Raw genomic sequence first — 26,830 nt, forward strand, 5'->3', positions numbered from 1 at the left:
GCCGTTCAATAGAAGTCTGCTGAATTCAAGCAGTCTTCAACAACGGGGAAGCGGCAGTCTGATATCTCAGCTGGTTAGAGCATGGCGCTGATAATACCATTGCCATTTCGATACTTTTATGGGACAACTGTATATTCCTGCATTGTAGGGGGTTGGTAGGGTCCATTTAAACTCTAACAAATCTGTGATTCTAAGTGCCAACCACACTTCACAGGACAAGGCATTCGATAAGCTGGGTGCAGCCACTGAGCAGGCCCCCATCTCTCATCCCACTCAAATGAATTTTCACTCTCCAGGGGAATCTGTGGAGTTGGATTGGCTCATTCTGGGCCTCTTCACGTTTCACAGCCGAAGTATGTACATGGTATTCATCATGTGTCCACTTCTGCCTGGTGAAATGTGAGATGGGGGCATTGTCACCCACCCCTTCACACAATACACGGCGGAAGGGGCTGCAGTTGGCCTTGACACCCCTTCTTGTTTCCATGGGTGTTCTTGTAGTGTTAAAAAGTTGCTGCTTTCCATATGTTAAGTAGTAGTGGAAAATTGCTAAGTATTTTAGATGGCATGTAGCTGCCTCTACTGTGTGAAGCACTCCCTGAGATATTGAACGCTGCCCCTGGGGCAGAGTATCTGTATTCAAGAGTCATTTAATTCTCCATTTCTCACAGCCTGAGAATCAGGACTTGGAGGTGTGGCTTGCAGGGAAGAGAGTGGCCAGGGCTTTGAAACTGGACTCTAAAGAGGGAGCAAGCAAAGGTGGCCTGGGTTTTCTAGGGGTTAATTCCATGGGTGACTTTCACCTTGGGTTCCAGCCATCACTATGGCCTTGTATGTCCGTGTGGGATAAGGCTGCCTTTGTGCCTTCTGAGTCTCTCTTTCCAGTCCAGTTTCCCATGGCCAAATACTCAAGACTCTTGAGATTTAGTCAGCAAAAATGTGCACTGAAAAGAGCAGATGTAGCAAGGAACTTAATAAGAACTTAAGGGCTCTGATGGATGAGACCAAGCCCATCTAGTCAGTGCTCACATAAACCAACCAGATGCCTAGGTGAAGTCTACAAGTACAGCAAGAGGGCAGTAGCACTGTCCCGCTCATGGTCCACAGCATACTGTCTCTCATATTAAACACATAGCCATTATGACTAGTAGCCATTTACAGTCTTATCCTCCCATTATCATTTTTAATCCTCTTATGGTTAAGCTTCATAGACCAAGAACTATCATATATGCCTTAGTGACTCCTGGGCTAGACTACTGTAATGCATTCTACATGGGTCAACTCTTGAAGACTGTTCAGAAGTTTTGGCAGAATGCTGCTGTTGCTGCTGCTCAGCTGGCCGCCTTGTATAATATTTGTATAACATACTAAGAATTTCATAGAATCACAGAACCGTAGAGTTGGAAGGAACCACAAGCTTCATCTAGTCCAACCCCCTGCAATGCAGGAATCTTTTGCCCAATGTGAGGCTCAAACCCATGACCCTGAGATTAAGAGTCTGGTGCTCTACCGACTGAGCTATCCCAGCAGTCACTGGCTGCTAATTGATTGCCTTAAACAGCCACAGTCCTGATCACAGGGAACATATGAGCCATCTACTGAGGAGGCCCTGCTGAAGTTTACATCTTATATGCTCAGCATCCACAAGAAATCTCTGTTTGAGTTCTAGTATTCTAGAATGCCTTCCCGTTGGCTGTGCCTTTAGCCTGCCCCCCTGCCATCCTTTCAGAGGCAATTTAGGACTCTTCTAATCTTCATTTGATAGGTGACTCATTACTTTTGATCTACTCCATTTGTGTGTTTGTTGTATTTGCTAGTTTAAAATCATCTATGTTGTTTGTACACCATTTTGAGAAACGGTATGTAATCAAATAATAATAGGAGGAGCATTAGTAAAAATGCAGTGTAAGCTGTAGTATCATTGTAGTTCAGACATAAGCCTTCTATGTAGCCTTAAGAAAGTTGTCAGCCTCACCGACCTCCTTCACAGTATTTAATAAGGCTATAACAATTCTACCTAAGGGAGGTTGTTGTAAAGATGGCTGTGAATTTTTAGAAAGCACTTCGGGAAAGTGTCCGATAAATATGATGTACTATGCTCCTGACAGGTTCCTGCTTGAGATGAGCAGTGCAGACAGAAACATAAAATCAACCAGGCCTTATGGATTATGGATCTTTTGCCACCTGTCAGCATTTCATCTCCCTGCATCCCATTGAATAGTGTGGATCTAACCCTTTTCACTGACTGGAGATCCCTGTGGCAACAACAGCAATGAGCTCTCCCCACTTTCACTTTTATTGAAAAGATAAAAACACATAAGCTTCCAAACAGCTTTCTGTTCTTGTGAGAGGAGGGAAAGAATTTCCTTCCAGAATATATGTTTGTGGTGGGATGTCACACAGGTATATATACTTGTTGAGATTCCACAGCTTTAAGCTTCATTCCTTGTTTGCTTTTCACGCATTTCCTTTGCGTTTTCCCTCCTCGCCTCCCTTCTCCTTTTCGCCCAGCAGAGAAAGTGGAAGCGCTGCCAGACCAGGTGGCCTCCGAGTCTCGCAACCGGATACGGGTGCGGCAGGATTTGGCTTCGCTGCCCGCTGAGCTCATCAACCAGATTGGGAACCGGTGCCACCCCAAGTTGTACGATGAGGGGGACCCAGCTGAGAAGCTGGAACTTGTGACAGGTAAGATAGGTGCCTCAACCTGTTGGAGTCAAGTGGGGGGGGGGCGGAGAGTGAGAATGTAGGTTTCAAGCCAGTTGCAGTCAGGAGGAAAAGTCTGGCTTGCTTCCTAAAATTAATCCCAGTCTGGTGCATTAGGGCCTTTGAAGTGACAGTTTCTCCCACCCCCAAGAGCAAGGTGATCCTGATTGTTAGCCTACAAAATACTAGAAGATCCTTCAGGGGGGCTTCCTCTCTCAGATTAAAAACAACAGCTAGTAAATCAGGTACCACAGCTCTCGTGGTTGCAGGTTGCAAGCAGTAGTCAAGAGGGTGGGGCTGCCTGAATAGCACCCTGAAGTAATGCATGTGTATGTTACATAGAAATTGACTGGGCCCTATGGATGCGCATGGCCTCAGAGTCTGATTCGGACTTGAGATGATCCTACCAGGGCATCCCAGCTTCCAGCCCCTTGTACCTTTGTTCCATGGCATTCTCTGATCAGTTAAAAGGAGCTGGCGGGGACCTTGCCATGCCCCATTGCTTTAGACAAAGCATACTCCGTGAGCACTGTTTCGAATTAGCGGGAAAGACTTCAAACTCTTGATCTAAAGACTATTGGAAAGAAAGCCAGAAAAACAGGAAATCAGTTTGTAAATCTTGTTTATGAGCTAATCCAGCTTTTGGCTTTCCACTGCCCTGCACTGCTGCATCTCTTACAGGCTGGTGCCCAGCACTGGGATAGGAAGGAGAGAAACTGTGTTGGTACCCAAGCTAAGTAAGTCATATCCAGCACATGCTATATCCCGCTCAGAGCTATCTTGGGGGATTTGGTTCCTGCTGTTGGCCTTTCCTTTGCACGTGCCAATGTACTTGCTCTGTCTGCACTGAGGGGAGTGAGTTGCTCGCTCTCCTCAGTGAGACCAGCAAGTCAAACTTTCCTTTCACACAGAAGTGAACTTCCTCTTTCTCAGGTATTGGTTTGAATCTGTCTTCCCAACATCCCCAATTCACCAAAGTTACTAGCCACAAGCACGTCCCCAAAATGTCCGTATAAAGTCGGCAAGAGCATTAGAATTGGCCCTGCCTGGATCAGGCCAATGGCCCATCGAGTCCAGCATCCTGTTCTCACAGTCGCCAACCTGATTCCTTTTGGAAGCCTGCTGATGTTGTGTGCTCTCAAAAGCCACTTGTGCAGCTGTGTTTACACAATGGAACCAAACTCACCCAGGAGTTAATGACTGTTAGCCAACTTTGTGCTTGCCATAGTTCTACACCAGCGGTTCTCAACCTGTGGGTTCCCAGATGTTGTTGGATTACAACTCCCATCATCCCTGAGCTCTGGCCTTGCTAGCTAGGAGTGATGGGAGTTGTAGTTCAACAACATCTGGGGACCCACAGGTTGAGAAAGGCTGTTCTACACGGAGTTGGAAGCTGAGAATGGCTGGATGGATCCCATTATAATTGTTTCTTGTTGCTTCCAGAAAGCATCTGGTACTGCACACAAGTGATTAGGTGGCTTATGGGTCTGCACCCAAGTTGAAAGCTTGTTGTTTTCACAACAGGCCTTGTCTCTTTTCCCTGCCTAGGTACCAACGTGTACATCACCCGGGCACAGCTGATGAACTGTCATGTCAGTGCTGGGACACGACACAAAGTGCTTCTCAGACGACTACTAGCATCTTTCTTTGACCGGTGAGTGAGCCTCCCAGTGTGTAGGAAAGGGGGAAAGGCTCTGTTTTGCTGTTTCCAGCCCCTTTTTTTGCCACACCATTTCTTTCTGCTTTTGAGGCAGGACTTCTGGGCTTGAGGAGTCCTGCCAGAGCAAGAGGCGAGGCAGGAGCTGGAACGGCTGGGAGTGGACAGTTAAAGGTGGGTGGGTGGAGAACAATAAGATGCTGCTGGTAAAGGATTTCAATGCTTTCTCTTCCTCACCGCTTGCCAGGAACACCCTTGCCAACAGTTGTGGCACTGGAATCCGCTCCTCCACCAACGACCCTAGCCGGAAACCCCTCGACAGCCGGGTGCTGCATGCTGTGAAGTGTGAGTGTCTGCCTTAATAGATCCTTCTGCGGTGGGGAGGGAGCTTAGGAGTATATTATTACTGCTTTCTTGAAGGGCATGAGGTGGGAAATTTTAGCTGTGTGTCATATGGTCAATAGGCAGAATATCCTATTCCACCCTATTGGAGCACCCAGATCCGTAACGATTCCAGCAGCGGAAGCAAATACAGAGCTGGAAGCGGGTCCTTTGTCTCACTCTAGGCTGTGGTTTTAAGATTTACTGTGCTGTGAGTCATCACAGGCTTCCACCAGCATCTCGGGGGTCTTTGCTGGCTTGGGCAGGCGTTGGTGTTTGGGTTCCCGAGAGGCAAAGAGCTGTGAGGATATTGATTCCCAGTTGCCGCTATAGCGACCCTGATCCGGGCTCACGCCCTTCTTCTCTTCCTCAGTTTATTGCCAGAACTTTGCCCCCAACTTCAAGGAGAGCGAGATGAATGCAATTGCTGCTGATATGTGCACGAACGCGCGGCGCGTTGTCCGCAAGAGCTGGATCCCCAAACTGAAACTACTGATGGCCGAGGGCGACACTTACACCACCTTCATCAATGACACTGGCAAGATGGAGCCAGACATCATGGGGGTGGAGCACAGCTTCGAGACGGGCAGCCATGACGGTGACGCAGGCACCTCCACCGAGGGCCTCCAGTAAAAACATGCCCATCTCTTTCCCCCGCCCCCAGTCGATGGTTTTTATTTCCTAATTTGATTTTTGTAGAATCGTTTTTCCACCTTTATTTCATTTCTTCCCCCCTCCCCCGCCCGTTGTTGGTTTTTGTTTTCGTTTCGGCAGAGGAGAAAGAGCATTGTGCCTTCTCCTTTAAAAATATATATATACATATATATATATATTATTAAACATGGGCCTTGCTTCCTCAGGCGCCACAGGTAGTACGAGCTCAGAGGGGAGGTCTTGCTGCTGCATTGGCAGTTCTGGCTGGCATTTTCTCCCCCGTACCTTCCCTCTGTCCTTGTTGTGCTATTAATTGTTCTTAGATATATATTTTAGTAGATTTTTTTTTTTAAATACCAAATCCATTTGCAAATGGAGGCCATGATCCAGGGAGGTCTTATCCCAGAGTGCTGCCTCTTTCTTCATCAGATCGGGTTCTCTCCAGACAGGGCTCTCTCTAACTTAGACTGATCATCGTCAAGCCTTTTCCTCAGGTTCATACCAGAGAGTGGGAAAATCCTAGTGCCATGATAAATGCGAACAGGGAAGGGACTGGACCCCAGTGCTGTGCTCATGTTATCCTTACTCATCTTGGCTTCCCTCCACTCTTGCCTAGGTGTGTTCAGGTCTTGCACAGCATGGCAATTCTGCCCCTGCCGTTCTCAGTACACTCCCTTTTCCTTACTCTTTTTTCTCTCTCTCTCTTTCTCCCCTTCCCTCCCTCCCTCTCAGACATACCTCTCCCTACTTTTTCTGTCTTCTAGACCTTATGTACCTTCCCCATCCGTTCTCTGTCTTGGAGGTTTTGACCAGCCTAGCCTACTGAACTGAGAATGTATACGGCAAATCTGTTTGGCAGTGCAGCCCTTCCATATTTTGAGTGGCACAGAGTCATGAAGGGAACAAGGAAGGTTCTCACCCCCGCAAAAAACCCAAATTATACATGCAGGTCTAATGTAGCTCTGATACCTCCAATGTTTCCTAAGCCTAGTGTTCTCTCTGAGGTGTTTAGTTTAAACGTGGGGTGCAATGTGCAAACTATTCACTTTTCAGCCAGTCTGTGGAACAAATAGCAGCACTGCTGATTGAAATGCCAACCTTTTCTGCCACTTCAGCTCAATTGGCTCAAATGTCACAAGGTTTGGGAATCAGGTTTTGAAGGAAGAGGAAAGCCAAGGGAGAAAGCATCGCATTCTTTTTTCCTAGAAGTGCCAGAAGCTACCCAGTATGCAAGGCTGCCTTTGGCCTTAGCTCTCCTCCCAGCACCAGGTAATGAATCACAGTGTGAAATTTTGCCTCTTTCTTTCCCCTGCTCCATTAGTGATGCTTCCGAGTCATATTTGGTGCATAGCAGAGGAGCCAACTCCTAGGGGCCAAGGTCCCTTCGCTCCCCCCATAAAATATTTGACGTAGCCACACACACACCCCCGCAAGTTGATAGGCATTGTAATCCAAATAGTGTGTGTACACTAAGTCATGTCATCGATTATGCAGGGCAGGGTTTACCTCCCCCCCCCCCCCATGTTTTATTCAAGTTTGCACCCCTGGTGCATAATGAAGAACTCCCATCCTCGGGTTCATAGGGACATTTTGAGATGGGAAGTACATTTAAGTGGGAAGCAAGCACATTTAGGTTCTACCCTGATTGCAGCAAAGCTCCTCTCCCTCTTCCTGCATTTCTATTTGTATGGTCTAAGATAACGACTTTGAATTACATTGCGAGAATCTCTCTCCTGGTTATTCTTACTAGAAAACAAAGTCTGCAATTCTCTCAGGAAACGGTTGGCCTTCCTTTGAGCAAATCAAACTGTGAAATGAGGCAATGGGTGGCAATCTTTTTTTTAAAAAAAAGGAATTACAGCTTTCTAAAGAGGGTGGAAACTCCTGCCCATGAATTTCCAAGAGAATAAACTCCAGAGCAGTAGTTGTCCCTAGTAGCAAAGAGATGGCAAATGCTGTGACATCTTGGAGACTAACTGGCTTATTATTTTAAGCTGGGCTGGCTATCTCATGTCGACTCATCGGTCAGTTGAAGCAGGCCTGGTCTGGGGAAAGTCCCGTTTCTCTTAAGGGAAGGCCAGCAGTGGTCGCCAGGGCTCAGGCCACTGTTTCTTTGTGAGGAGGAAGCGAGACTAAGCAGGCCTAGTTACCTCTTGTGAAATAACTCTCTTATAATTTTTAATAAACTGTTCTAGTGAGTAGTACCAACTCTGTGCTGGTTATGTTACAGCCAGAGTTGCAACACTCAGATTCCACCAGTTTTGATGATGAGATCAGTAACAAAAATTGAACATGTTGTTATGAAAAGGGCTCAAAAGCAGCCTAGCATATAGTGAGCACTTCGCTCTGAGTGCTCCTAATTAAGCATTGGCAGTTACTCCATGTTGACAAGTGGGCTGGGGTATATTTTCACTTGTCGTAGGCAAGCTCAGAGAACACCCTGGTACATTTAATTTTGTGGCGCAGGAGGAACATACCTTGTAGTGGCTGCTTCACCTACTAGTACAAATCTATGCTTACTTCTTCACTAATTTTACTTGTATTTCTGCACCCAGGAGAGAACATTTGCAACACTAAGGATGCAATCCTAAGCATACCTAACTGGGAAGTGAGTCCCATTGAACTGAGTGGGATATACTTCTGAGTAGACATGCACAGGGTTGCACTGCAAGGATACATTTTGGGTCTCGATATCTTGGTCAGAACTCTCCTTAGGTAACTTGACAAAATGGCCACCAACCAGCTGCATGACTGAAAAGTTATGTACAATAGAGTGTGGCTTTTGAAATACTAAGATGGCATGCATCCATTTTGTATGTCCTACAACGTTGCTTCATCGTAGAAAGGACTTGGCTTCTACTTCAGGGCATATTTTTGGCTTTCTTTTGTTTGCACAGTTGGCAGTCTTAGCTGTTGTTTCTTTAATGAGTTATTTGATACTAAAAGCAGGACATTTTCCTTTCCTTCCACTGGAGGGAGACAAAGACAGACATGTGAATATGTTAAAAGGAAGTACTGTTTAAATGAGCACTCATTTTGCCTTTGGCGGCAGGAGACTGAGCTCAAGCCCAGGAGGCTGGATGGGTAGCATTCCCCATTGGCTCCATGTTGGCCCAGCACAGTTGCATTTCTGTGAAATGGTTGTTTGTTTGTTTGTTTGTTTTTAAATAAAAAGGGCTGGCAATAATCTAAACTTACCATAGGCAGATCTACATTTCAAACCTAAGTCAGGTTTATACTGCTTTAAATGATATGACTTCTCCAGGGAAATCATGGGAATTGTATTTTTATGAATTTGCTGAGAATATTCTTTCTCAATCTTTCCCAGAATTGCCATTCCAGTGCCTCCGTTGGTGGAAACTCATGATAAACTGGGTTTATTTAGTGATGCAGCCACACGCTAGCTGGTGACTGTGCCAGCATTTGCACTACGCTTGGAGGAATGGATCACATTTTGCCAAGATCTGAAAGCATAAATTTTGGCATTGACACAATTCTGACATAACACTAAGTTCTCGCTTTCTTTCAGGCCATTTCTTCTCCTTCCCCACTAGCTGCTTTTAAACAGGAAAGGGTTATTTTATCGCCCAGCATGCCCTATTTTTCTGTTGCATTATATGGTCATGTATGTACTTAAGCTCACTCATTTTACCCTTGTATTTTTCCCTGAAGAAGTTGAAGTGATAGGAAAGTAACATTTAAAAACATAGATATTCACTACAAAAAAAAGTGGCAATCTCATTCTAATTTTCTTAATCTGATTTCTCAGATAGTTCTAGAAGGGAAATTTAATGAGATGTCCCTTGAGGATTGGCCTTGTTCTAAGTCATGCTGAATATGAACATGGAACAAAATAAGACATCAGCTTGGTTGCAAGGCACCTTTCAACCTAATCCAGAAAAAAAGAACCACATGTGTAAGCAACTATACATATACGTTGCCCCTGGATGCACACCTGCATGTTCATCTAAGTGTTGTTGAATGGCTGGGTGAATAATTTAATGCACATGAGGCCACCATTTGTTATGGGGTTATGAAGTTACTAGTTGAATCCAACTCCAGTTGCATATGGCCCAAGTCCCTCTCCTCCAAATGCCAGGTCATTGACTCTGTTACTCAGATATATAATATATACACACATCATTACACTGGCATCATACTCTCTTCTCTTACTTTCTCCCCCACCCCACCAAATCTCTCCCATTTGACTATTAAGTTCTAAATTGTACAAGTTCAGATAGATTTCCCTCTCCTCTCTCCCAGTGATGGCAGAACTGGAATTTGTAACGGAACTCACTCTCTCTCTAGAGAATCAAGTTGGAGAAGTGAAGGTTGGGTGGCTTATATTTGGTTTGGAAATTACTCTAAATTCTAAGTAAATGTGGTGAAAGAGGCTAGAATGCTTTCCTATGTTCCTCTTCACGTACTAGTCCTTGTGTGCCTACTTTTCTCCACAACCTTCACGTAAGACCATCATTGGAAGAAGCACTCTTTTAAAAACACTGTGGTGGGGCTACATCCTTACCTGATCCAGTAAATTAAGCTTGGTATTTTTTTTTTCCCTGATCAAAAGAAGAAGAAAAAGACTTCTGGGTGGGTGGTAGAAACTAGATCATATCAAAACAGGACAAGCCCCCAAAACTCACTTTGAACCCTGTTAAAGAACAAGCCATTGTTTGAAGCGACATAAAAGGTCGCTTCAAACTCTCATCTTTGGAATGACAGGTCTATCATAAATTATGCTTCTTGTTAATGCTGCCTCCCAGACTAGTAACTCACCAAAAATTGGTTTTTTAACCTTCCAGCTGGAATGCATTTCATGGCTTACATTTTAGGGTACACAGCTAAAACTGACATTTATGCCTAGGCCAAATGCGCTTTTGTTACCATGTGTATGATAAGGCCAAACCTAAGCTAAGACTGAACATACCATCACCTTCTGCATGTATATAGAGTGGAAGACATGCTTTGCTGCTGCATTGTGAGAATGGAAGCTTGTTTGCTTGCTTTGACTGCTTTCCATTAGCTTTTCTAAGTTTTCATAGTCATACCTTGGTTGTTGAACGGAATTTGTTCCGGAAGTCCGTTCAACTTCCAGAAACCAAGGCTTCCGATTGGCTGCATAAGCTTCCTGCAGCCAATCGGAAGCCCTATTGGATGTTTGGCTTCCAAAGAATCAGTCAGCAAAGTTTGAGTTTTACCTTTTGTATATCAGCCACGATGTTTGATTCCAGAGCTTTGGAAAGAACACTTTTTAAACTACTATTGGAGTTTTGAAACATCTGTAGAAAGTAAGTGTTCAATCAAACCAATAAGTTATTATGTAACTGATCTGAGTACCTTCTTGATCATTCTTCCTAACATAAAGCCATTTAGATATGGACAGAAGTGTGCATGGAAATTACAGGGACGCTTGGGGGAAGAGTCATAGGTCAGAGGTAGAACAAGTGATTTGCATGCAAGTTCAATCTTTGGCATTTTCAGGTAGGGCTGGGGATCACAGCACAGACAAAATTTAGCTCGATGGACCAATGGTCTGACTCTGCATTTGGACACTGAGCCTCTTGGGCTTGCTGATCAGAAGATCAGCGGTTCAGATCTACGTGATGGGGTGAGCTCCCGTTGCTCTGTCCCAGCTTCTGCCAACCTAGCAGTTCGAAAGCACACCAGTGCAAGTAGATAAATAGGTACCGCTGGGGCGGGAAGGTAAACAGTGTTTCCGTGCGCTCTGGTTTCCGTCAGTGTTCCTTTGTGCAAGAAGCGGTTTAGTCATGCTGGCCACATGACCTGGAAAGCTGTCTGTGAACAAATGCCAGCTCCCTTGGCCTGAAAAGTGAGATGAGCACCACACCCCATAGTCACCTTTGACTGGACTTAACCGTTCAGGGGTCCTTTACCTTTTTTTACCTTTATCCTGAATCTCATTTGGCTGAACTTAGGTGAGCAATTTTATTTACACTGGAGCATGGAACAGAATAACCTCTTGCAGCATTTGTCTGCATGCAAAAGGGTTGTTTTTTTAAAAAAAATATCAGGTGTGATTGGCTTAGGGCATCTCCTAGGCCAAAAAGATAAGAGTTGTACATTTTCTCACCAGGAGGCTTGGCATCTTTAGGAGAGTTGGCCCAAAGTAGCTACTAACCTTGAAATAACATTTGAAGAATCCTATCCTGTTTCTCTGTGTTGTGAGCTGTGTTGGTAGGACTGCCAGATCTAAATTTCAAAAACAAAGGGACACTGGAAGAGGAATGTCTGGACATATGTTATGACCTATTGGGGCTGTGCTTTTTGGAATTCTGGGTAGGTAGCATCCTGGGGAAACCCACTCTGAGGCAATTGAAACAGCACTGTCTAGTCCCATGGATATTATCTGGAGATGTAACAGAATGGGGAGATCCAGCATAAATGTCCTGCAGTAGAGGAAACTTAAGAATTACCTATATTAGAGGATCTCTGAGGATCACTTGGACTCAAAATGTTATAATCTTTCTCTGAGGTTCCTTCTAGCCAGCTGAATAATTCTCTCCGCCCACCATGGTCTATTTGCATCTTGGGCAGGCTTTCTGTTGGAAATGGGAATAATCCCACAACGGGGCGAAGGGAATGAGGCCTTCTTCTGTCTTTTGTTGTATCCACTTTTTGGTCCATCTTTTATTTTTTGCTTTTGTTGGGTTCTTCTTTTTTTTTCTAAACTAGAGCAAACAATTTTATAAAAAAGGACAAAAAAATGTACACTGAAAAGCACTAACAAAGCCTGATTATGTAACCTCTGTGCAGATGCAGCATGGACTTTTCTCTCTTCCCCCTTCCAGGCGCTTTGGGTTGATGCAAGCAGCTACTCCAATATCAGCCCCTCTCCCTCCCTTGCCCCTTGTAAAACCCTCTCAGAGAGGAAAACAGATCCTTTAAAATGAAATAACAAAAGCATCCTCCCCCTTTCCCCCGCCCGCCCCACCCCAGCTCCCTCAGCACCCCCTGCTTTTCACCTTAAAGCCCACCTCTTTGCCCCTGGATAATGCCAGTATTTGTTCTGTGTTATAAGTGCCAAGAAAAATTTTGTGACTCCCTCATCCCTGTGACCTGAGAGTATCAAGAAATTGCACATTAACTACTGTAAAGATTAAAAATAAAAAAAGGAATTCAGAAATGTTAATAAAAAAAAAAGTTTGTAACAGTTGCGTGCCTGACCATTTCATTTGTACGCTTGATTATTCCCTGGGGAGTTTATCATGGAGCAGCCTTGCTGAAATTAAGAACAGACTGGATTGCTTAAGGTAGGTATCTAAGCTTTGGAGCATTTCTGTGGATCCATCGGGCTAAGTAACTTCTATTTCCAAATTAAGCAACCTCATTGTACAAAACAAATACGACTGAGATTCATGTTTGTGTGTTTCATTAAATTTCATATCTTGCTCTTCAACTCCCCTATACTAGAGTACAGATGGGCAACTGGTTGCCCTCCATATGTTGTTCGTTCAACTCCTGCCAGGCCTTATCAGCATGGCCAATGGTGAAGGCTGATGAGAGTTGTACTCCAGCAACATTGGGAGGGCCACCGGTTCCCCACCCCTGGACTAGACAAAGCATTCCTTAAATCACGGCATAAATGTTTGCAAAATCGGGCATCATTTGATTAGCATATTTACCTTTTCTTGAGTTCAGCAGAACTTGTTGAACTTCTACTACTCTACTGAAAAGAGTGGCTCCGATTAAAATGCTGTGCACAGTTCCCTGGGACTAAGCCCCACTGAACACAGATTGAACAACATCAGATTAGCCTGCAAACTGCACAGCAAGGCTCTCGGGGAGGGAGGACATGATAGGAGGTTTGTACTGCTGCAAAAGGGAAAAGACAAGCGAGAAATTACTCGGTTGCTTGGAATACAATGTGATCACAGCCTTGAGCTTTAGGCAATCAGTTAAGAATCATCTTAAATAATGCCCCCACAATTCAATAAGAATGACTGAGAGTGCATTCAAAGTGCATTAGATCCCTAGCTTCAAATAACTTCTGTGGCTGGCCGGCCATAGTTGAAGACAGAATGCTAGACTAGTTAGATCAAAGTAGGGTTCTCTTCTAGTTCAGAGGTGGGGAATTCCTGTCGCTTCCTATTTTGTTGGTCTTCAGTGTCCAGCAGCCAGGGATGACAGTGACAATCTGACATCATCGGGATGGCCATTGCTGCTCTTGTTTTCACATTTTGGGGTATGTAAATATCACCACTCCCTTCCCACAGCAACATTCCAGAACCAAAGTTTGTATTAAATAGAAGTATAAAAACTTTTATTTTTTCTTGGAAGAACTAAAAAGCTTGTTCTGGTACCTTTTTTTTAATAATACTTCACAATAGAAACAGAATGGCTTCTGAGTGCATGTGACAGCAGGGCTGCCTCATAGAAAGGACTGTTATCCTCCACATCAGGCTACTGAGTCACTTGAGCTTGGCTGAAAGTAGCCTCTTTATATCAGCATAGACTGTGTGTCCTTGGCAGGGATTTAGACCTAAGGGGAGAAGGTTTGTTTACCATATAACTGAAAGGGATTGAGCTGACTGGGTGTCTGGAAACCAGTTTTCTTGAAGTGCTTGGCAGCACCCCAGAAGTATTGGCACCACTTGCAACCTGAAGCACAGCACTGAGGCCTGAGGGATTTGGGTGATGAGATTCTGACATTTTGCTCCCTGTTTCTGTTGGACGGCTGGGCTCACGGTAAGAGAAGGAGCTTTGGGGTGATGTTGCCAGTTCCACGAAGCAAAATCCCTTTCTTGGCACTTAATGCAGTGAGATGGCTTTGGCCTGTTCTCATCTCTGAGCAATTTTGCCCTTTAAAAAGGAAGCGAGGCCTTTGTCCTACCCCGTCTATTCACAGTATCCATCTGCTACTGGTTGAGGTAAAACACAACCGATGGCTTAGTCAATTGTGCTTCTTCAGCAGGCACATTTAATGTGCAGCAATCTTGCGCCCGTTCAGAGGTGGCATGAAGAATAAGAACCTATAATGGCAGCAAGAATAGTCAGCTGGGACCATGTTCTTCCTCTTTGGCTGCTAGAGATGAGAAGAAAAGGCTACTCAGTGGGGGAAAGGAAACTGACACCGCTGCATCTACTTGCAAAATGGGTAACAAACTGCATATGCAATATGGCTTCCACTTTTATCAGGCACATCTGTCTGTCTATAATTTCACCTTGGCACACACAAAAGGGGGAGATGGCACAAATTTCCTAACCTCCAGAACCCAGTCCTCCTTTTTCACAAATCTGCAGCCTTAAACAATTAGGAGCAAAGTCTGACTGCAAGGGAGAGCAGCCCATTTGGAAATCCATCATTCCACCTGATTAAATGGACTCGCTTCCTTTTCACCTTTGGAGGAAGCTTCGCACCGATCCCGCACAGGATACAAGGCCCCGGTGTTCCACTTGACAGGGATGGGATTGGTACCTGCCACCCTTCCCCCATGTCCGTTCTGCCGTTTGATCACAGAGCAAAGAGAAGAACCAGCACTACCACCATGACAACGAGCAACAGGCCGATGATGCACCACTGACGCCGTTCTGATGGAGTGGGAGAAGAGAAAATACAGGGGGAAATGGTGTTAAATGCAAGAAGACCAATCCTGTTAAGAACCCACCAGCCCTTCCACCACAGTGGGGGTCTGACATTGCAAATAAGCAAAAACAATTAGAAGGGATCCTTTAAGACAGGGATGAGGAACCTGTGGCCCTCCACATCTTGTTGGACTCTGGCTTCCATCAGCCCCAGGTAGCATAGCCAATGGTCAGGGATCATAGGAGCCGTAGTACAAGAACATCTGGAGAGCTATGGGTTCTCCAGCCTTACCTTAAACAGAATTAATTTAAAGCATGTAAGATGCCGCAATTTGAACCATATTCTAACCCTCTGAACCATGTGCCCCATCCCACTGGCCTGCACTCCAAGCATGATGGACGCAGGTGCAAGAATCATCCTTGGAAGACCACAAGTAGAAAGAGCTCAAGTGAACATCTGAGGAAATGATGTTGGGTGGTCTGTTCCCAGATTAAAACACCATAGTGTGGAGACCTAATCTGTTTTGTTGGATTAATCATTAATCCAGGGTCATGGGCTGGACCACCCCCAAGGAGATCGTCTGTGAGCCGGACTGGTGCAGCGCAACACCGGAAATCACATCTGCGCATGTTCGTGGTGCCGGAAATCGCTTCTGCGCATGCCCAGATGCCAAAAATCATGCCTGTGCAGAAGCTATTTTCAGCATCTGACATGCGTAGACACGATTTCTGGTATCTGTGTGTGCAGATGCGATTTCTGGTGCTGCTCGGCGAGTCCCCACACTGCGCTGTGCTGGTTTAGCGCAGCGCGTGGGGGACTCGCAGAGTGGATGGTTCAGTTCAGGGGTGGCTCTTGGGCCAGTAAAACGGTCTTCGTGGGCCGCATCCAGCCCATGGACCGCATGTTGCCGACCCCTGCATTAATCTAACCCACAGCCCTGGTGTCATAGGCAGCGTTAGAAATTGAGATATGAAAGCTAGGAGCTAAATGGCACCTTAAACCTAGGTTATGGACACAACAGTGGTATGTCTAGGAACACTTTTTAAATAACAAGAATACAAAGCTTAAAAAGAATGAACTGCAGCTAAAATATTATGTTCATTTTTCACAGGGTCTAGTCCTTCCCCTGCCCACCCCCTTAATCTTATTGAGAGGGACTCTTCTCCAGTCTTCTGAGAGTAGCTGGAAGTGGGGAGGCAGAAAAGGGTCCTCCTTTCCTTCCACACTGCCATTTTAATCTGAAATCTTAGACACAGTACTGTGTCCAGAGCTCAGAAACTGCTAGCGCGAATGAAATTCCCGGTCGCAAAATGCGCCTAGAACAATGGGAATTTTCAACACTGGACACAGGTAGCTAACGTCTGTAGCACTCTTGGGCAAGAGGTGGGGCAGGATGGAGAGACACTGCAGGCCTGTTTATGCCATACAGTGGAGCTTGAATTCCTGCCTGCCTCACCCATGGAGGAAGGGCTGCAACTTAAGAGATCTGCATGCAGAAGCTCTCTGGCTCAGTCCCCAGCCTCTCCAGGTAAGGCTGGGAGTGTCTGGAGAGCTGATGCTAGTTGGCATTCACAATACTGAGCTAGGTAGACAAAGGATCTGGCTCAGGAAGCTGCATTCCTGTGTGCAACTGCCTGCTCTTTGTAAGCCAGAAACAAGAGCACTAAATGACACTGTAGTGGCACTCCTGCCAGGAAAAAAATGGTTTTAACCTGCTTTTGCATCTGTTACTCTAGGGACTTGTGCTGAGAGCCAGCAGCAGAAATGGAGATGCAACACTGGCCCAACCAGAATGTTCAGGTTTTTATACCATTACATCATTCTTTTAATTGCCATTCTATTTCACACATATGCACGTACTCCAGATCTCCTGTGATAAATCTGCCTTGCTGAGTCTCAGCAGTGATGCCAAATGCTCCTTTGATTAAGAGAGGAAGGCAGCAAAAACTGCCTCCAAAGTGAATACTAAGCTCAACCCTGTATTATTGCTCCACCTGCACCACCACCCAGCAGCAAGCGAATGGGCCAATCTGGCTGTAGAGGAAAGAGGCAGGGGGTGTGCTGGAAGTGTTGGCAAGAGGCAGGCGAAAAGGGGCAGAAATTCACAGTTGTGAAACACAGAATACTTTTGTGGAAGCCAGATTGCCTTCGCCTGTGGTGATGTTTATGGTGATGAAGGCAGGGGTGAGGAAGCTAAGGCCTCTCTACCTGGCCAGTGGGACTTTTACCAGCCACACCCTTCTCCTGAGGCCACACCCCTCACTAGTCCTGTCTTGGCTGACTGAATACGTTCCTGGACTCTTCTTGCCTGCCTGGATGGTGAGAGGTGTGTATGTGTAAAATTATCTGACATTTGCAAAGCTGGAATTAGTCTACTGTACAAAAGGTAAGAATCTGCTGTGGTGCCGCTTCCTGGCTACCCCACTGTGGCTCCAAGCAGATTATCCACAAAGGAAGGCAGCCCTCAGGATGAGAAACATTCCCCACCACTAAAATAATATTTGCTATTCTTTTATGGGAGAAGGCAAGCATCCTGATTCCTAAACAAACACCTTCAGTTACTTGATGCCAAACCCCGAGCAAAGCTGATGGGCAAAAGAAAGCAATTACAAGAAGTCTGGAGAATGAGGTTATCAGGGTGTGGAGGAGTAAAATCTCCTCTGTACCAAAGTAGTTCTGGAACAGAGAGCTGTTTCTTACCACTTGCCATATGGGAGACTCTGGCCATTTTTTTGAGCACGCCATCCATGTGGCTGTGAGTGCTGTCCATCTCGTGGGCAAAGTCTTCCAGCATCCTGAAAGGCCAGCAAAGGCATCGTCAATGCGAGTGGCAACTGTCCACAGGGCAACCCTCTCCCAATAAGAGCTTCTGAGTCTTGCCTCTACCCCACAAATATCACAAAGCACGGGGATGTCAGCCAGGAATGCTGGCAGGTTGCAAGCAGTTTTCTTTTAGGGGTATCTTCCCTGCCAAGAGAGTTCAGAATCTACTCATTCGAGCTACACCAGCATTTTCTAGTAATGGGATACACAACTGGGAGCCAGGGGTCCAATCTGTTCCAAGCATAATCCCTGATCCCAATAACCAGCCTTAATAAACACAAGGGTGCCCCCCTCTGCCAAGCCAAGATGCAAGGAAAGGGGTTTATTAACTTGCTTCCTGGCAGAGTGAACAGCAACAGAGGTTCTGGCCATGTGCTCTCCTTGTGATGCTCACCCAGAAAATGGGGTTGGGCAGTGGAAGTGCACAGCAATGGGAGGGGCTCCCTCTGGCAAAGAAATCCGTTCCTGCTGAAGAAGGGTGGGAGGGAGAGGGTAAAGCACTCTTAGCCCCTATCGGGGGCTCACACAGGTACAGGAGCATCCTGTGCTCATGGTCTCTGAAACTCGAGTCCTTCCTGAATCTGTTAGAAATGAGTGGCCACCACAGTTCTAGACAGACAAAGGTTCTGGATCCTCTTTTCTGATCTAGCAGCGGCCTTGGGACTAGTCTGCTGCCATTTTATCCAGGCCCAACCTGCTAATGGACCGCTCCCACTGTCCCCTTTGCTGCTTGCAAGGTTTGTCTAAAGAGCAAGATAGGAGTGTTGCAATACATCAGCACACACGCACACCCCACACTACCTGCACTCACACAGTCTGCTCATCCAGCTCTTCTCCGACCCGACTCGACATGTGCTTCAACACTCGGATGCTGCCAGAGACAAGCTCCAGCTGCTCATCCTGCTCCTCAATGATCAGCTGTCAAGGAGAAAGCGAGAATGCAAGACATCAGCAGGTGAGTCTCTTAGAATTCAAAGCAAAGAGAAACTAAGATGGTTCCTGCCCACGATACAACAATATGTTGTACAAAGAAGTCTCAGCCTCAACTGGCCTTCAAGGTGAGGGGAAATGAGGACCAAGCTGGAGTAGCAACTCTGGGAGTTAGGCAGCCATACCGTCACTGCTGAGGCCCCACATATGACCCATAAATGTCCATCTTTTTGTGTGCATTTAGGCAAATGGGACCAAAACTCATTTCAACAGCAATCTTGAAAAACTGAAACTAGTGAATGCTTTTACAGGTTAATATCCCTTCACAGAAGTCAGCCCTCAGGATCTTGACTGTCACATTAATGTTTTGTCAAAGAATCCAGCACCTGAACAACAAGAGTGGTTATGGGGCTCCTCTTCATTTAGCAAGAAGAGAAAGGCTTCTGGTACTTGCTCAATAGACGTCCTCCTGAGCACACCCAGTCCAAGGAGGACAAATGTTTAATTCTTTATTGACAAAGAATTACAGCTCCTGAGGCGCACTGAACATGCACACACACACACACTTCTGGTGGCAAGGAGCTGGTGTTTCTCCTCAGGCTTGCACTCCAAGTTGGACTGTTTGACAGGTGGCTAGGCCTATACCCCAAACTTAAGTACCCTCATCTAATGGTGTGAGCACAAGCAGCCTGTGACTTGTCCTACACTGAAGTTGTCACTGTGCCTGCCTCTTCAAGCCCCTCCTGGTCCTGGGGGACAGTGGGGAAGGGTACGGAGGGGATTCTGCCGGCCTCTTCCCTTCAGGCACTGTCTCTCCCTCAGTTCCTGGCACGTCCTGTTCTTCCACAGTCTCTGACTGCTCAGACCCCTCTCCATCCTCCAGCTCAGGCTGCTGCCTCGCAGAAGGCCTACAACCACATCAATCACTACCCCCTTCCCCAAGATCAGCCTCTGGCCCTGCCACCATTTCCGGTCACTCCTCAGAGCCCTGCCAGCCCCCAGTGCCAGATTACCAAATAGGTAGAGTAGGCACTGGCCTAAGGGCCCCACATCTTTTAGGGGCCCCAAGACAATGGATCAAAATAATACTGATTTGATCTTGGGAGAAAATTACAAAAACGTATTAGGAGATAATTTGCAAGGGGGGCCTCCACAGGGTTTAATCCGGCACTGCCAGTCCCTGTCAATATACTGAAATGGCCATTTGGGAGGAGACCAAACAGAGTGGGGAAAGAGGTTTGCTTTGGTCCTGAATAAACATGGAACAATTTGATTTCTATCCGAAGTCCTCCCAAAGACTGTATAATGTGTTTCCTTATCTTGACTGTCTTCACAATAACCTTTTGAGTAGCCCATTCTACTGCTGAGAAACAGGTCCTTGCCTCCTGCCTGGGTTTGAAAGCATACTCACTGTAAGAAGGGGAGGCAGGAAGCATTTATCCTCACCTCCACTCAAGGATATCTGTCACCTGTAGTCTGACAGGGAAGAAAGAAGAAAGCAGTTCCAGGTATGGGGACCCTGTGGCCTCCAGACATTGCTAAACTACAGTGCTCATCGCCCCTGACTATGCTGTCCAGGATGATGGGAGTTGGAGTCCAACAACATTCAGAGGACCACACATTCTTCACTCTTGTACTTGACTGAACCCACAGCTGGGGGAGAGGAGAGAGGTACAGGGAACAGGGAGTGTACAGATGCTGTGAGCATCTTTTGCACTAGAGCCCAAGATTTCTCTCAATGCAGGTATCAAGCTAGAGGACACGGTTAGGTCTCTGTAGGATGTTGGTGAAAATGATGGACTGGGGTGGCTCACTGTCACTGCTCTTACCTTCTGATGCAACTGCTGCTCTTCCAAAGTATGTGAATTAGCTGTTGACAGATCCTCTGCATCCAGCATCCCATAGTGTTCCCTGCTCCCCACCAGCATCTGCAGAGGGAGGAAAAGGGGGTCACTATCTGAGCAGGCCCAGGATTCTTAGGGCTCCCAGGATTGCTGAGACCAAGCAAGGAAGCAAGCAAGCAAGCAAGGGTGAGCTGGGTAGAAGAATCTGCAGGGCTAAGTGGAACTCAGGGCCTAGGAAGAGCCTTTCTCTGGTAAGGAGACCAGGAACCTTTTTCACTGCATTCCAGAATTAAATGGCTCTTAAATGATATGGTGTTGAGATCAGAAGCAATATTATGGATGATGCTCTCAGGTGGTTCTACTCATTTAAGGGGGAATCAACAAGTGCATTTCATAAGAGCTCTGGACTATAATCCACACCCCAAGGATACAGACAGTGAGACAAAGGATGTTTCACTTTAAAAAGAGAGAGAGACCATTTATCCAAGCAATTTGCGCCTTGCAGAAGAAAGCTGACCTTACCCTTGGTTAGATGACCAGCTCCACTTCCTTTGTGGCAAAGAAGCTGTAGACCAGCCTTCTCCAACCTGGTGCCCTTCATATGTTCTGGACTACAATTCCCATCAGCCCCTGCCCACTTGGTGAGTGAGAGACTCTGAAGGTACCAGGATGGGGTATGCTACCGGGGATAAAGAGCTACCCTAGCCATTGCCAATTATAATTCTTTCCCTTCCAGGGAATAAATTTCCAGCAAAACACTGAGGTGTGGCGAGGGTGGTAAGATGTGCTTACCTCTCTGTTTTTCCTCTCCGCAAAGGCCTGTGCTGCTGGACTGGATATGTGATCTCGCATTTCCTTTAGTCAAGAAAAGGAAGCAGTAAGAGAATATAATCAGATGAGACCATGGCCTCATACACTAATAATAACAACAATAAGGGTGGGTTTTTGCAGAGGCACACAGTCTCGTCTTGTAACCCATCCTAAGTCATAGGGTCCAAGGGGTATATATGGAAATAAATAAGATTACATGAGTTGACATCCTTGTAGATCACCTATGGGCCAAGATATTGGATATAAAATGCAGTACTGTCCCAGCTTCAGTGTGGTATAGTGATTAGAGTATGGAATTAGATCCTTCTTTGTTAATAATAATAAAAAAACCCTCTCTCTCAGAATAAAGCACCCCAGCCACACACTTTTGTTAACACTTCCAAATCATCAATCAACATTTCACTTACCGTAGAACAGAGATGGAGAAGCTGTGTCCCTCTAGATGTAATTAGACCACAATTGCCATCATCTCTGACCACTGACCTTACTGGTGAGGGTTGTTGGAAGTCAAATAACACAGAGAGCCACAGACTCCCTAACCCTGCAACAGAACTATTCCTGTTGCATACAATAAGTGTGCAATAATGCTGCAAGAGTGACAAGACATACGTTCGACTCACCCTGACTGATTCCCGCATCTCTATGACAAAAGTGCGCCGGGTGGCAACCTCAGAGGGCTCAATTTTGAACTTGCGCGGGTTTGACTCCACAATGCGTGTTCGTGAGTTAAGTTTGAGTCACCGAGTTAGAAAGCAGACAGAGCTACCTGGTTACAAACATCACGTGGGCCAACGCTGCATTTAACCTACCAGATGCTCTCTGTCTGTAGCAGAAACCTACCGTACCTATTTATTAATTCATTTTATTTAAGAAAGAATTTATATGGCACCCTACATCCGATTTTTCATTTCAGGGCAGTGTGCTACTACACTTTATAGGAAAATATAAAATAATAATCAGATAGAGAAAAGAACATTAAAACTGGGGGGGGGGGGAGACCTTTGGTCCAGAGGCCAAATATGGTCCAGAGGTCCAGAGGCCCTCTAGTTCTCTTCATCTGTATGTCACAATTTTCTGGGTGACATGCACCAAAAAAGGCAACATGGGCCCCAGATAAACCTCTTCAGCTAGGGCATGCCATAAAATGGGGGAATTACTGCTGAGAATGCCTTCTCTCTTGTAAATGAATAAGGGTTTACTCCCCTTCCAGTTCTTGCAAATATCCCTGCAAAGAGCAGGATGGGGGTGGGGTGGGGGCTGCTATTGCCTGCTACTACCATCCTAGCAGCAGACAGTGCGTTTAAAAAAATGATGCAACATAATTCCCTGGAGAGGCACACCCCCCCCCAATACGCTGTTCCAGCCCCAGCTTCAAAAGGATATATATGGTTTCCTCCAGGTCCTCCAGGTCCCAGTCGATGCTGCGCAAGCTGTTGCGTAGTTCATTAGTAGTCCAGTCAAATTCCTCTTTGCTGACGACCTGCGTCTCCTGCAGCAGCTGACACCAGCGCTGATAGAGCCCACGTGCTGCATTTACGGCTTTCTGAACTTCCCTGCAGAACACAAATACAAGAGAGTGGCAGGGATGAGGTGGGCGAGCCGGGACAGGGTACTGTTTCTCCTGCCAAAGCCGTGAGACCACCAGACTGAACACAACATCCACCCGGCCTTGCATAGCGGCCGCTCTGTTTCTGCAGCTGCAGGCAGGTGACAAGCGTAAGAGGTTTGCCAAACCCCCGGTGGGTCCCCATATATCATCGATTGGGTCCATTCAAGTGGGCAAACCGCAAGCTGTGCAGCTCTGTTCCACCTGACAGAGAGCCTCCCATAAAGCAAAGTTTCCTCCCTCGAAGCAGATGCATCTCTACACTGAGAGAGGTATTGTTGCATTAAAAAAAGCAGTTCACTTCAGAGGACTGTTTGGAAGGTGAAAATCTGTATGAATAGCTGTCCAGAGAACCACATGGTACTCCAGCCTCCATGTGTCTAGAGATGAGTGACCCTGGAGGAAATTGGGCTTGTAAAAAGCTGCGCACTGGACCACTGGTGGCAGATAAGAATTGCCTCCTGGGGACCAGGCAGGAAGGCTTTACAAAAAATTGGTGGTTCTTCATTCCAGTAGTCCAGTAGTAGCAAACCTCAGGCTAACGGGATGTTCCTGGTCTGGGCTCCCAACTCCCTCCAGTCCCAGTCAGCCTGGCCAATGGTAAGAAATGATGGGAGCCAGAGTCTAACAAGGCTACAGCCCTGTTTTAGATCACAACAGTCTAGCACAGATATATGTGAATATTGCACATGTCCAGCGGGTAAATGCATTTTGGTGATCCCTCCAGTCCAGCCTTCCCCAACCTAGTGCCCTCCAGATGTTGATGGATCACAACTCTCATCATTCTTATTGTCTTTGCTGGCAGGGGCTTATAGGAGCTGCAGTCCCACCGATACCTGGAGAGCACTGAGTCAGGGAAGGTTGGATCTAATCAGAAACAAGATACCTTCATTAACTCAAGTGGCATCTCATGCACTCCAGGAAATGACAGCCTGACAATTGCACTAGGACACCTAATGGGTCATCTCAAATAAATATACATAAACCTAAAACCTTGAAGCTCCTTTGATGTGGAGACTCTTCTTAAAGTAAGTGGGTGAGTTTCTCATTGTTGGATACTTCATACGGAGGAGTACTTATGGAACCATGCTTTGAGCACCCCATGGACACTTCTGTTTGGGGGCAGGCTGCTCCAGAGGGGGAGGGTTTGTCAACTCCAGGCAAACTTGGATAGCACTGATCTTCTTGACACATTCCAGTCTGGCTTCATGCCTTCATTTGGCACTGAAACAGCTTTGGTCCCCCTAACAAATGTCCTTTGCCAAAAGATAGCCCTGGGGAGCATGATGCTATGAGTTGTCCTAGATCACGCATAGGCAAACTCGGCCCTCCAGATGTTTTGGGGCTACAATTCCCATCATCCCTGACCACTGGTCCTGTTAGCTAGGGATGATGGGAGTTGTAGTCCCAAAAACATCTGGAGGGCCTGTCCTAGTCCTCTCAGCAGCTTCAGTACAATCAACCTCCAAACCAGGGGTACCACATTCCAGTGGTTCTGTTGCTAGATGTCTGAATTATTCCAGAAGGTGGTGCTAATGGATTTTACCTAGTATTGCATTATTTATTTATTTTAAATTAAACGACAGAAACAAATAGTGGTGTCTGAAAGATGCAAACTTGTAGGTAGCCTACAACGTGCCATCTCTTCCAGCCGCTTCTGTTCCATTCCTTCTAATTCTGTACAGTACAGTGGTACCTCGGGTTACATACACTTCAGGTTACATACACTTCAGGTTACAGACTCCACTAACCCAGAAACAGTACCTCAGGTTAAGAACTTTACTTCAGGATGAGAACAGAAATTGTGCTCCAGCAGCGCAGCGGCAGCAAGAGGTCCCATTAGCTAAAGTGGTGCTTCAGGTTAAGAACAGTTTCAGGTTTAGAACGGACCTCCGGAATGAATTAAGTACATAACCAGAGGTACCACTGTACTGGAAAGGCTACTGTGGCAGTGAATGAGATAAGGCACTGTTAAAAGTACTGCAATTATAAAGCAGAGGTGTGGCCCTCCTGATACTGCTGGACTACAGCTCCCAGCATCCCTGGGCATTGGCCATGCCGACTGAGGCTGATGGGAGCTGGAGTCTAACAACTTCTGCCCAGGGGGGCAGCATAGGTTTCCCATGTCTGCTATAAAATGGGATGTTCATAGAGGATAAGTGTGGTGAAAGGGAGGCATAGGTCTGTTTTCATCAACAGTAGATTTAAAGAGAGAGCAAAGCACAGAACTCTAGATCTCCTTGTTCCCATCTATGAGATCCAGCTGCCAAAACTCAACAGTATTCCTTCAAGCTGGCAAATTATATAGAGTCCCACCATTCACCAGATCAGTAGGACAAAATGAGGAAGGAGATCGAGGGACAAATCGCAACCAAGTATATTCAAGGGTTTTTGGGAATAGTCTGTTAATTATGAAATATGAAGCTGGAAAACATCACTAATTCCCAGTGGTTAGTATAACCCCTTGTTATCCTACTCAGCAATTCTTTCAAAGTGCAAGTGTCAAGCAAAATACTTTACAAAAAAAACCCCTATTTCTACAAAGTAACTTCCTTTTTTAGTCGCGTGTGTAAGTATACTTAGCTACAGAAACTGATTACTTGTCACAGAGACATACTTTGGGGGCTGTAGCTTGTTCAGACACACGATTCTGTCATCGTGGAAAATTTGTGCGCAATATTTTTTTAGTAATGTCCACAGTTCCCCAAATATGAGCAGTCCATAAAATTTATAAACTGTTGTAGCAAGAACCCTAAATAGAGTCCCAACTTCGAGGCTGAAATGAATCCGCTTTGCTGTGACCCTGTGGCGGCTTTCGTGAGAGTTTGATCCATTAGGGTGAATAATAATAATAATAATAATAATAATAATAATAATAATATAGAAGTAGGGCAGTGCCTTTATTAGGACCAGCTAATAAACGGAGTTTCGAGGAAGTTCCTTAGCTGAGGCGGGTTTCTAATCAGAGTTCTCTAGCTTCTCGCCCCCGCCCCGCCTCCACATCCCCGCGTTACCCGACGCTTCCCATGCTCGCAGACCCACGCGGGGCCAGGCTGCCTTGCTGCGGCGCCCATCCCCACCAGGGGCGAGGAAAGACGGAGTTTGCGGCGGCCGTGGGAGTGGCTGCCACTCACCCTTTCACCACGAAGAACGGGTCCTCCAGAGACATTGCTGACCGGTCGAGATGCCTTCAGGAAAAGCCCAGCCGGCCGCAGAGCAGCGTATGGGGGCCAAACCATATAAGTCTATGAGCGAAGCGTCTCAGCCTGTCCCTCCCTCCCTGAGCTGAAGCCGCTTAGCAGCCACGTTTACTACGGGCGCCTCTTTCCTAATAATAGCAGGCCGCCCTCTTTCAACTCAGCCCAACCCGGCGCTCCCTCCCTCCCCCACCCCTTCCCCTGCGAAAGTGGAGCCGGTCTTTCCTGGGGAGGAGCCGGGGGAAGGGAGGAGAGCGCTTGGCGAGAGCAATCAGGAATCTCCCCTGGAGCTTCTAGCAGCCTCGCGTTTCTTTCTTGGCCTCCTTTCTTTCTTTTCCCCCACCCTCCTCCGCCTCAGCTTCCTGGAGATGGAAAATGCGTCACTCTTACTAAGAAACGCGGCCCTAAAATAGCGCAGGCCGCACCCCGCCCGGCTTCCTGATTCATTCATTTTCCGCCTGCAAACTGAGCGTTTGAGAGCTTGGGCTCCGCTCCCTGGGCGTGGGTTCAAAACCGCAGCTCCTTATCGGTTACACTCTAGCCACTCATTCACACTGTAAGGGCTCCTGCAAAGAGGCTTACAGAGCGGTTTGCAAGTCCCTGCTTGGGTGTGTGTGTGTGTGTGTGTGTGTGTGTGTGTGTGTGTTTTCAGTGCTT

At 46.4% G+C, this 26,830-nt stretch overlaps 2 protein-coding genes across 6 annotated transcripts in view; one reads left to right on the forward strand and one right to left on the reverse strand.

Annotated features, from left to right (window-relative positions):
- NACC1 (nucleus accumbens associated 1) overlaps positions 1–12,569 on the forward strand; it is a 32,334-nt gene extending 19,765 nt beyond the window's left edge. For 2 of the 4 annotated variants that reach the window (XM_028717346.2, XM_028717343.2), the window contains exons 3-6: positions 2,512–2,685; positions 4,228–4,357; positions 4,608–4,705; positions 5,115–12,569. In XM_028717346.2, coding sequence (XP_028573179.2) covers positions 2,512–2,685; positions 4,228–4,357; positions 4,608–4,705; positions 5,115–5,374 — 662 coding nt within the window. In that variant the 3' untranslated portion in view covers positions 5,375–12,569. The remainder of the gene's footprint in view (positions 1–2,511; positions 2,686–4,227; positions 4,358–4,607; positions 4,706–5,114) is intronic. The other 2 variants (XM_028717344.2, XM_028717345.2) reach the window with 2 other exon arrangements.
- On the reverse strand, positions 7,245–26,544 carry STX10 (syntaxin 10). Of its 2 annotated transcripts, none has more exons than XM_028717357.2 (8): positions 26,111–26,544; positions 22,754–22,923; positions 21,991–22,085; positions 21,332–21,394; positions 20,525–20,623; positions 18,577–18,683; positions 17,643–17,737; positions 7,245–14,947 (listed from the first exon to the last, which is right to left on the reverse strand). In XM_028717357.2, the coding sequence occupies exons 1-8, from the start codon at positions 26,143–26,145 to the stop codon at positions 14,871–14,873; spliced, it is 741 nt and encodes a 246-aa protein (XP_028573190.2). In that variant the 5' UTR covers positions 26,146–26,544; the 3' UTR covers positions 7,245–14,870. The 2 variants fall into 2 exon arrangements, with proteins under 2 accessions (XP_028573190.2, XP_028573189.2); XM_028717356.2 differs by lacking the exon at positions 26,111–26,544 and adding an exon at positions 23,720–24,263.
- Positions 26,545–26,830: the final 286 nt, after the last annotated feature.

Source organism: Podarcis muralis, chromosome 2 (genome assembly GCF_964188315.1).
Source record: "Podarcis muralis chromosome 2, rPodMur119.hap1.1, whole genome shotgun sequence".
In the NCBI taxonomy this organism is placed as follows: Eukaryota; Metazoa; Chordata; class Lepidosauria; order Squamata; family Lacertidae; genus Podarcis; species Podarcis muralis.

Excerpts from the sequence above, each read along its gene's own strand:
- STX10 (XM_028717356.2), bottom strand. The coding sequence starts at position 23,760 with ATGATGAGAGTTGTGATCCATCAACATCTGGAGGGCACTAG. Across the intron at positions 18,684-20,524 it reads AGCAGCAGTTGCATCAGAAG|CTGATCATTGAGGAGCAGGA; the intron begins GTAAGAGCAGTG and ends TCTCCTTGACAG. Across the intron at positions 17,738-18,576 it reads GAGCTGGATGAGCAGACTGT|GATGCTGGAAGACTTTGCCC; the intron begins GTGAGTGCAGGT and ends CTGGCCTTTCAG.